Source organism: Octodon degus, unplaced genomic scaffold (genome assembly GCF_000260255.1).
Source record: "Octodon degus isolate 3935 unplaced genomic scaffold, OctDeg1.0 scaffold00191, whole genome shotgun sequence".
Classification (NCBI taxonomy): domain Eukaryota; kingdom Metazoa; phylum Chordata; class Mammalia; order Rodentia; family Octodontidae; genus Octodon; species Octodon degus.
In genome coordinates, this window is record NW_004524767.1 from 1222977 (window position 1) to 1232169 (window position 9193).

The 9193-nt window shown below is 39.7% G+C and overlaps 1 protein-coding gene and 1 pseudogene across 2 annotated transcripts in view; one reads left to right on the plus strand and one right to left on the minus strand.

The window, feature by feature from the left end:
- Positions 1–9193, plus strand: part of Cenpc (centromere protein C) — a 65065-nt gene that overhangs the window by 15024 nt on the left and 40848 nt on the right. For both annotated transcript variants that reach the window (XM_023704195.1, XM_023704196.1), the window contains exons 6-7: positions 7615–7897; positions 8868–9080. In XM_023704195.1, the coding sequence (XP_023559963.1) occupies positions 7615–7897; positions 8868–9080 (496 nt within the window). The remainder of the gene's footprint in view (positions 1–7614; positions 7898–8867; positions 9081–9193) is intronic.
- LOC105743941 lies at positions 4414–6125 on the minus strand (annotated as a pseudogene).

Here is a 9193-nt window from a genome sequence, read left to right on the forward strand (position 1 = left end):
TAACCAATCCACTGAGTGACTCCTATTCCACGCCTTACAGTTAACAGCTTAAGGTATTTCACTACAGGTTCTCACAAGTCCTGATTTAAACCTTTAAAGTAAATTCAATATAAAATAAAATACTCTATTCATTTCCTACATGGTGTCTTATAGCCACATATGAGATGACAGTCTTAAAAACTGTTAAATGTCCATGTTCACTTCTAAGAAGGGGACAAATTCCAATTTTTAAAACAAAAAGTATGCCATCTTACAATGACTTTACATGAATGGCCATGTGTAACCTGTACAAATTAAGCTGTTTAAAAATTACATACTATAAGCAATAGAATTCAAATGTCTAAGTGTACATTCTTTTCCATACTATATTTCAGCCAATATTGTAGAACTAATGACTTTTAAAAGGTGCTAATACCAGTTTTGTCTACTGTAGCAAGATACTTTAAGTTACAACAAAATCTTAGGAAATAAGACTGAATAATATCTGTTATAGAAATACCCTACTCTTTACCAACTCCCACCCTCCCCTGCCCCTTCAAAATCATAAGCAGCTCTCTTCTGTGACAGACAAATAATGTAAGAATTGTGAAAACTCAGTTCAATTTATGTAGCATATCTCTTGGTCCACTGTCTGGCCATTCTGTCATGTTCTGCTCTGTTGGTCATATACTGAGTGACAATACTTCCCACCAAAGGGTTGGCAGGATTACAGTCTGTAAGAAGTGAGCAGACAGAAAGGAGGACTTTAGAAATAGTTAGTGCTGGGCTCTAATTATCCTTCAAAATATCCACGCAAATAACTCCTTGACTGTTAATATTACAGTGATAGATTCTTGTCCGAAATGTACCCTTTGGAGGTTTGAAGGGATATTCTGGAGTAAAAGTGATATCCAAAAAGAATACACCTCCTTCATACACAGATCCTGGGGGTCCTAGAATGGTAGATTTCCACTCATAGATGTTGTCACCTTTAGGACCGGCACTGCAGTTGGGCGGAGGGTCTAGAGTGATGTCGGCCAGCTCCTGAATCCCGGTCCCAGGCCGCTGCCACCGCCACCCCCGCCGGAAGGGCGCCCCCCACGGGCCGCGGATGCCAGGCCCCCCGCGTGGCAACGCCTTCAACATGGCTGCTCCCCGCGAGGCCCCTTGGCGGCGGAGACCTGAGGGGTCGGGGTGCGGCGTCCGGCACACGACCCCTTCAAACTAGCCTTTAAAAAATTTTTTTTGTGGTGCTAGAAATTGAACTCAGGACCTTGTGCTTGCCACTCAGCTATGTTTCCATCCGCTGCTTTTTAAAGATAGATATTTGGTACAGTGTCTCACTACACAGATCAGACTTGTAGTGATACTCCTGTTTTCAGCCTCTGCAGCACTGGCATTACAGGTGTGCACCTCCATGTCTGGACTTGGTGGCTGGCTCAGCATGCTGGGGGTGGACATGGGGGGCTGGCATGTGGTATCCGGCATTGAAACCCCAGGGACCGAACCCTAGTCCCTGTGCTTGCCTAAGCAGGCACTTAGTCTGCTGAGCTATCTGGCCCTAAAATTAGTGTTTCATATTGTTAATTTTTTATAGTTTCCTTTTTCAGTTTTACTGGTTTCACCTCTTTTTCCCCCTATCATCCTTTTGTTGTAGTGTTGGTTCATTTTGCTTTTTTCCAGGCAGAAATTTATTATATTTTGATTTATAATTAATAGCGTTTATTTTGTTACTCAAAAATATTTCATCTTTGGCCATTAGAAGCTCTTTCGTTGGCTCATGTCCCTTTAATGTACCTTATATTTTTTGTGACATAGCCTCATTGTGTCATTTTTTGAGTACTTTCTTAACTTTGGAACTAACAAAATGCTTCATTTCTAGCTTAAGTATTTCTGCCCCTAGTATAGAAACAACTATTTCTCCGAGGAGCCATCTCCTTTAATTGGAGAATGATATAAGAAACCAAGGTTTGAGTGCTTAGTTGTAATGTCAGTCTGGGATGTTGTTGTTTGTAGATGCTCTCAATTGATTGAGCAGGGCTGGGGAGATGGCTCAGTGGAATATGCACTTCCCTGGCAAGCACAAGGGCCTGAGTTCAATCCCCAGTTCTGCCAAAAAAAAAAAAAAAAAAAAAGAAATCAGTTGATTGAGCAGGGTAACATATGTTTGTATACTAAGTAGCATAAATAATGTGTATAAATTATGTTCTTATGTGTAGCATTCTATATTTTGTTTAGCTAAACACAAGTTTATTTAGATGTCTGCAGCTTTAAACTATTGCCACGTGTATTCTGGCATCTCCCCTTGTTTATAAACACTCATACCATGAGCTGGAAACTGATCATCCACTGTCCATGGTCTATTTACTTTTTTTTTTTTTTTAATTTTATTTATTTGTGTGTGTGTGTGTGTGTGTGTGTGTGGCCAGCTCAGCCCACCAGGAGGCGGGGCTGGCTGGCATGTGGTGCTGGGGGATTGAACCGTGGTCCCTGTGCTTTGCTAAGCTTGTTCTAAGTAGGTGCTTTAGACCACTGAGCCATCTCACCAGCCCCCGTCTATTTACTTTTAAAATGTTGTATACATGTATAACCCTATCAGAATTGTTGACTTATGCCCTATAGGAAACATTTACAGCTCAAGTACAAGATTATGTACAATTTCTTAGGCTTTTGTCTTACACACTCCATTAATTCCTGACCTTACTCAGGTCAGCATCTTTTCCTGTTACTCATTTCAGAGATGATTGTATGTACTCTTTGTGTGTGTGTGTGTGTGTGTGTGTGTGTTTGAGGCCACTCAGGTTGCATTCAGGGCAGGTCTGGTTTGGCTTGAGGATGAGGGGATCAAACCACAGCATCCTGAGCCTGACTGCTTTGTTTCAGCAGGCACTTAAACACCTGAGCTAATGAGCAGGCCCCCTGTACATACTGTTTATGAAATATGGATAATATGTAATACTGTATGACTTTGAAGACAAGTCATGAAAGGCTATGTGAGTCTTCTCAGCTTTCTGGAGATCTTGCTTCCCTTGCTTTTTTTTCTTTTTTGTCTCTTTGCCCTTAAAGCAAGCTTGTATGTGATTCTAGGCCTCAGACTTGGAACAGTGACAAGCCGCTGTATCTGGTGCACCCTCATAAATTTGATTTATGGCCTATTATGTCCAGGTGTGGACAGCTCTCAATGGCGTGTTGTGCCATGCCACTGCTCTGCTGAAAACTCAGCTCCCAGTAATTCTAAAACTAGTGCCAGTAAATGACAACAATAACAAAAAAGGTAATGTTTAGTGTAATAAAAGACTATTTAGGAATAAAACATGGAAAAAAAGAGGATAGGTAGCTCCTGTGAGGTGGTGGGAGCTTGAGAGTGGAAAGTACCCAAGCTCTTCTTTTTGGCTTCGTTTATTGGGGACTAATGTCTCTTCATCCCCCAGGTGGGCGCTTGTCAGTATCTGAGCTGTTGTTGCCTTGACTGTCTTTGATCCTAGCCAAGCTAGGCCTTCTGGTCTAGTTTAGTCTATCTTTTCCCTACCTACAGTTCCACCTTTCCCTACACACTGATACCAAGAATATAGCAAATGGTGGTTATTGCAATCGAGTAATGGAGTTACTATATAGATGTAACATTGTTATAACAGGTATGGGTACTAGAAAAACTGCTTCACAAGTCACACTGTTGTTTAGTCTTTTTAATATTTTTAAGAATCTGTCACACTGTTTTCATTGTACCATTTTATATTTCAGCATTGCACAGAAATATTTGTCATTAGCAGTTACTTTCTGTTTCTTATTGTTTAAAGTAATACTTTAATGAGCATGAAGTTGTATCTTATTGTGGTTTTGATTTGCTCTATATCAGTCATCAGGGCATTTTAAGTTAACACATTTAAAAATCATATACCAAAAAAATGCCTAAAATCTAGAACACCTAGTTCATTCTTTTAATTTATTTCTTTGAGTCTTTATTTTCAATTTAAGAGAATTTATAATTGATTGTTAAGTAATTTTATTAAATAATTGCACCATGTGACTCATTCCATCCATTTACATCCTAATTTCCTGTTTAGATTTTTTTTCTTGTTGTCTGATGGGGCAAATCATCTTGATAGTGTTTTGGTCGTTTTGGTTATTATGCTAGGAAAATTTTTTTTTGATGTATTTAGTACAGAGTCTATAGGGTTTCACTACAAAGATTGGACTTATAGTGATCCTCCTGTTTTCAGCCTTCCAAACACTGGGATTACAGGCAGGCACACCACCACAACTCGGTTCAGTGGGCCCCGGGGGCGGGGCTGGCATGGCAGGGTGGGGATCAAACCCCTGGCTCCTGCATCTGATAAATAAAATCTTGTTTTTGTTTTTGTTTTCAATTTTTATTCATCCTGGTTTATTCTGTAACTAGAGAACTAAATCCTTCTATAGAAATTGAAGAGTGGGCTAATCCTCCTCCTCATCATCCCCAGCTCCAGCCCAACACTGGCCCTTCTTTGCATTCTTCCTCTTCACACGACCCAGGTGGCCTTCCATATGATGAGTGCAGGGAGAAGTCCATGTGCTTCTGGGAGTCCAGGCACACAGTGAAGGATGGGATGTTCACTGCCTGCTTGTGGACCCTGACGTGGCACTGGCGGATGAGACACGGGCATTGTGGATGGACTTGGCAAGCCTAGCTTGAAGACCTGAGTCTGCAGGCACCTCTCCAGAAAGTCCTCAATTTTTAGGCCCAGGATGTAACCCAGCTTCATCTTGCCCTCATCCAGCACCCCCATGTGGACGAGTTGCCATAGGAGAGCCTTGCCTTCGAAGAGATGCTGTGGGTCCTTTTTGTCCAGCGTTAGCAGCTCCCTGGCAGCACTGCTGATCTTTGCCAGGGTGAATTAGACCCTCCAGACCTCACGCTTGTTCTGGAGCCCATACTCGCCGACTATCAGCTTCAATTCTTGGTCAAGGCAGGACTTCTCGAAGGGCCTCTGTGGGGTTACATAGGTCTTACAACAAACCCAGCTCTTCACCACTGGCGTGTTGGCTCCGTGTGCCTGTGAGCTGATCTTAACAACTGAGAGAAAGGTTTTTTTTTTTTTAAAGATTCTTGATGGTAGTTAAATGTTTTGTTGTGATGTATGGGCTCTTCCTTAACTTTATGGAGTTTGTTTCTAGCAGTGATATTCTGGTCTGCTTCTCTCTTTAGTGTTGATTAGATTATAGTTTAGTTCCTGTGTTGTCTTGAGGGGGTATAAGGTGCTTTCTTGAGGCTTCTCATATCCTTGTTCACTCATCTTTGGTTCCAGGTAGAAACTACTTCGCCTGGATCTTACGTGCCTGTGGGGCATAAGGACACTCTCAGATCTCTTAAGTTTGTGTTGCCTCAATTTAGTCTCTATTAGTATGCTGGTTATAAAATAGGGAATGATATGGTCTATGTCAGTGACAGTGAACTTTGTATTTTAAAGACCAAATACCAAACTATAACCTAAAACCCACTTATTTATCATAAAGTGCCAATACTGCAATTAAACCTGAATACTGAGGTTGCTTTATTTTTTTATTTTTTTTTTAAATGTGTTTTTGTTGTTACAGGGTCTCACTATGCAACTCGGACTCATAGCGTTCCTCCTGTTTTCAGCCTCCCCAGCTCTGGGATTATAGCTGTACAATACCACACCTGGAGTTTATGACCTGCTCAGCCCACCCTGGGAGTGGGGCTAGCACAGCATGTGGTGCTGGGGAACGAACCACAGTCCCTCTGCACTTCCCTAAGCAGGCACTTTAGTCCACTGAGCTATCTCACCAGACTCACTGAAGTTTTTTTGTTTTTTGTTATTTTTTGTTTTTTGTATTTAGGACAGGGTATGCAGGGTGTAGAAGATCTCACTATGTAGATGACACTCAGTAGTGATCCTCCTGTTTACAGCCTCCCAAGTGCTGAGATTACAGGTGCATGCCACAACACCCAGTCTCTATTGCTGGCTCAGCGCACCCTGGGGGCAGGACCTGCAGGGCAGGCCTGGGGATCAAATTCTGGGCCCCTGTGAATCTGCTGAGCTGTTTGGCCCTGCTTTGAAGTTGTTTAAAAAGTAAATGTTGTTAACATCTTTTATTTTAAAAGAAAAACAGTAACTTACCATCACTATCTGGAGGGATGGTGTCATTAGCACTACTGGGTCAAAACAACACTTGAGTGTGAAGCAGGGGCTAGGAAAGATACCAGTTTAATGCCCCCAAGCTGCCTGTTGTCACTCCTGCCATATGTGGTTGCTCTATCAGGAACAGGGCCTTCTTCTTTTGTTTTCTCCCCTTTTGCCTAATTGTTTGGTGGGGATTCAAGGCTCATCTGTTGCCCATTCTAGGAAAATGTAGGAGATGAACAAGAAACTTAACCAAAGAATCACATTATAGTTCCTTAATACTGAAGTTTCTAGCTAGTCCTTTTCTTCCTTCTACCTTCAGGATCCTAGTATTATGGGTTTTGTTTTGTTTTGTTTTGTTTTGTTTTTTTGGGTAGTGGTGGTCATTTAGACAGAGTCAAGCTATGTAGTTAAAACTGGTCTTAAGTTTACTATATAGCCCAGGCCTTGATCCAGTGCTGAAGAATTTCAGGTGTAAGTGCTACACATTGGCCCTGGGATGCACAGTCTACATTACAATATCAGGAGGGAAGAGAGGCTAGCTAGCTTCTTGAGCTGCTGCCTCTTCCTTTGCTCTGCTCTTTGCCTCCATTTTGAACGGCTGCACTGTGCCTTGTGCCACTCTGCCTTGGAGCCAGCTGAGTATGGACTGAAACCTCCACTATGAGCTAAATGAACCTTAATTCTGGGTATTGGGTATTTTGTCCCAGCAATGAGAGGAGAGTAACTGAGACACTAAATCTCCTACTGCTGAGATTACAAAGTGTTTACCACCATGATGCCTGAGTTGTTGATCAATGGATAATTTGTAAGGAATTTAGTTGTACTTAAAGGAAGAAGCTCTGAAATCCCATTTAATTCCAGAATCAAAAACCTTTTTTGGTAACATTTTGGTGTAGGTTTTTTTTTTTTTAAATCTTATATCTATTTATTTATTTGGTACAGGGTCTCTGTGCAGCTCAGACTCATAGTGATCCTCCTATTGTAACCTCCTCAGTGCTGGGGTTACAGGTGTGCATCACCGTGCCTGGTTTCACATAGTACTTTAGATTTCTAATTTATACTCTTTTAAGAGTGTAGACCACTATGACTGCTACTTACTCTTTTTCTTTGATATTTAAAGGTTGAGGGTTAAGAGGAAAAAAAGTAACTTTTGTCATGTTTATATATGCTTTGATAAATAGATATATGTATACACATTAGTATGTATCTCACGTAATGTAAATATGTGTTTGTTTGGCTGCTTAGTTCACCAACTTTTAGTCTAAACATAGAGGAGTCATGATTTTTCTAGCATACTTCGTTGTGTTAGCTATGTATAGATTTAGTTTACGCCTCAAGACTTTTATCAATAAACTGGATTTTTATGTGTGAAGATTTGACTTTTCAAAACTTTTAAAATATATACTTTAATCATAGATTTTAGACTTAGCAGTAAGTCTTTGAATGTAAAAGCTCCTTTGATTCTAACATCTTTTAAACTAATAAGTATTTTCGTGAAATTTTCTTTTAGTTCATGCCTGTGGAATTCATCAGAAAGTTCTGGCAGCTGATGTTTGTTCTAAAAGTACACCAGACTTGAAAAAAAAGTCAGATAAAAAACTAAATGGTCTTTGTGCTGAAGCTGATGAAGAATTTTACATATCAGTTGGCTCACCCACTGTTCTTCTGCATGAAAAGCCATCGGAATCGCAAAATGCTATTTCATCTGCTCAAAAGAGAGAAACTGACACTTTTGGAAATTCAGTAAATATGTTATCTTCAAATACAGAGATTTCTCTTAAAACCAAAAAAAGGTAACTTTTCATTTGAATAATAGTGTTACTTTAAACATTTCAACTTTCATATTAAAACTTTAATAGATTAACATTTTGGTGTAGGTTATTATTTTGTTAATCTTTTATGTATTTATTCATTTGGTACGGGATCTCACTACGCAGCTTAGACTCGTAGTGATCCTCCTCAGTCTCTAGAGTGCTGGAATTACAGGTGTGTGCACCACGCCTGGCTTCAGTGGCTGGCGTGGCGCACCTGGGCCTTGGGATGGCATGGCACGGCATGCGGTACAGGGGATTGAACCAGGTCCTTGCGCTTGCCAGGCAGGCGCTTAGACAAGCAAGCTATTTCCCCAGCCCCTTGTAGTTTTTTTAGTAAGGACTAAGGAATATTAACATATTATGAGAGAAACAATATGCTTTTTGTATATCCATTTGTACCTAATAAGGAAGGACTTAAAATGTGCTTTAAAGTAACTGGGGGATAATTTTTCTATACTCCGTGGAAAAATATGCTTTGTTTATGTTTTCTAGTTTTCTGTAAGTTCCTAAAGGAAAAAAAAAAAGTTTCACATTTATAACTGCAGAGATTATGTCACTTCTAGGGAAGCAAAGCCTATGCACTGCTGAGAATGAGTTATGCTAAATACTATACCATTTCTTGGAGATTTCCCTTTCACCTTCAGGAAGCAAAATAGATCGTTCAAGATCTTTTGTTAATAACAACCTGTAAATAGTAAAATTTCTGTCTAGAGTATTATTTTATTCCTGGAGCCAACAGGTTAAGTATATACTGAGACTCTGAAAGTGTAGTCTGCTGCAGAGCTCTGAGAAATAGTGCTTTAAGCTACACATTTTCTTGGTTTATAATTTAACTGTTCTAATGCCCAGTGAAAATCTTATTATGTGGTCTGTATTGTCACTGTAAAGAAATTTAGGAAGACTGAGAAACATAGCATTTTACTTGCCTTTCTTTTAACTAAACTATTAGGTTAAATTTTGAAGATGAAGATATTTTGAGAAATGTAAAGAAAGGCACTAACAAATCAGAGATAGAGGATAAAATATCAGGACAAGAAGAAAGGAGACTATCAGAAACATCTCCAAAAAGGGTACAAGATACAGGATATGAAATTCAATCACAAACGAAAAAAAGTTTTTCAACATTGTTTATAGAAACTATAATGAGAAAAAGTGAATCCAGGTAAGTGCTTTGACGTTGTTTTATTTTTCGTTCTATGATATATATTTGAGAATTTCAATATTAGTTAATTTAGAAATAAAAAATTTGACATAGATATCAATTGAAATTTTTTT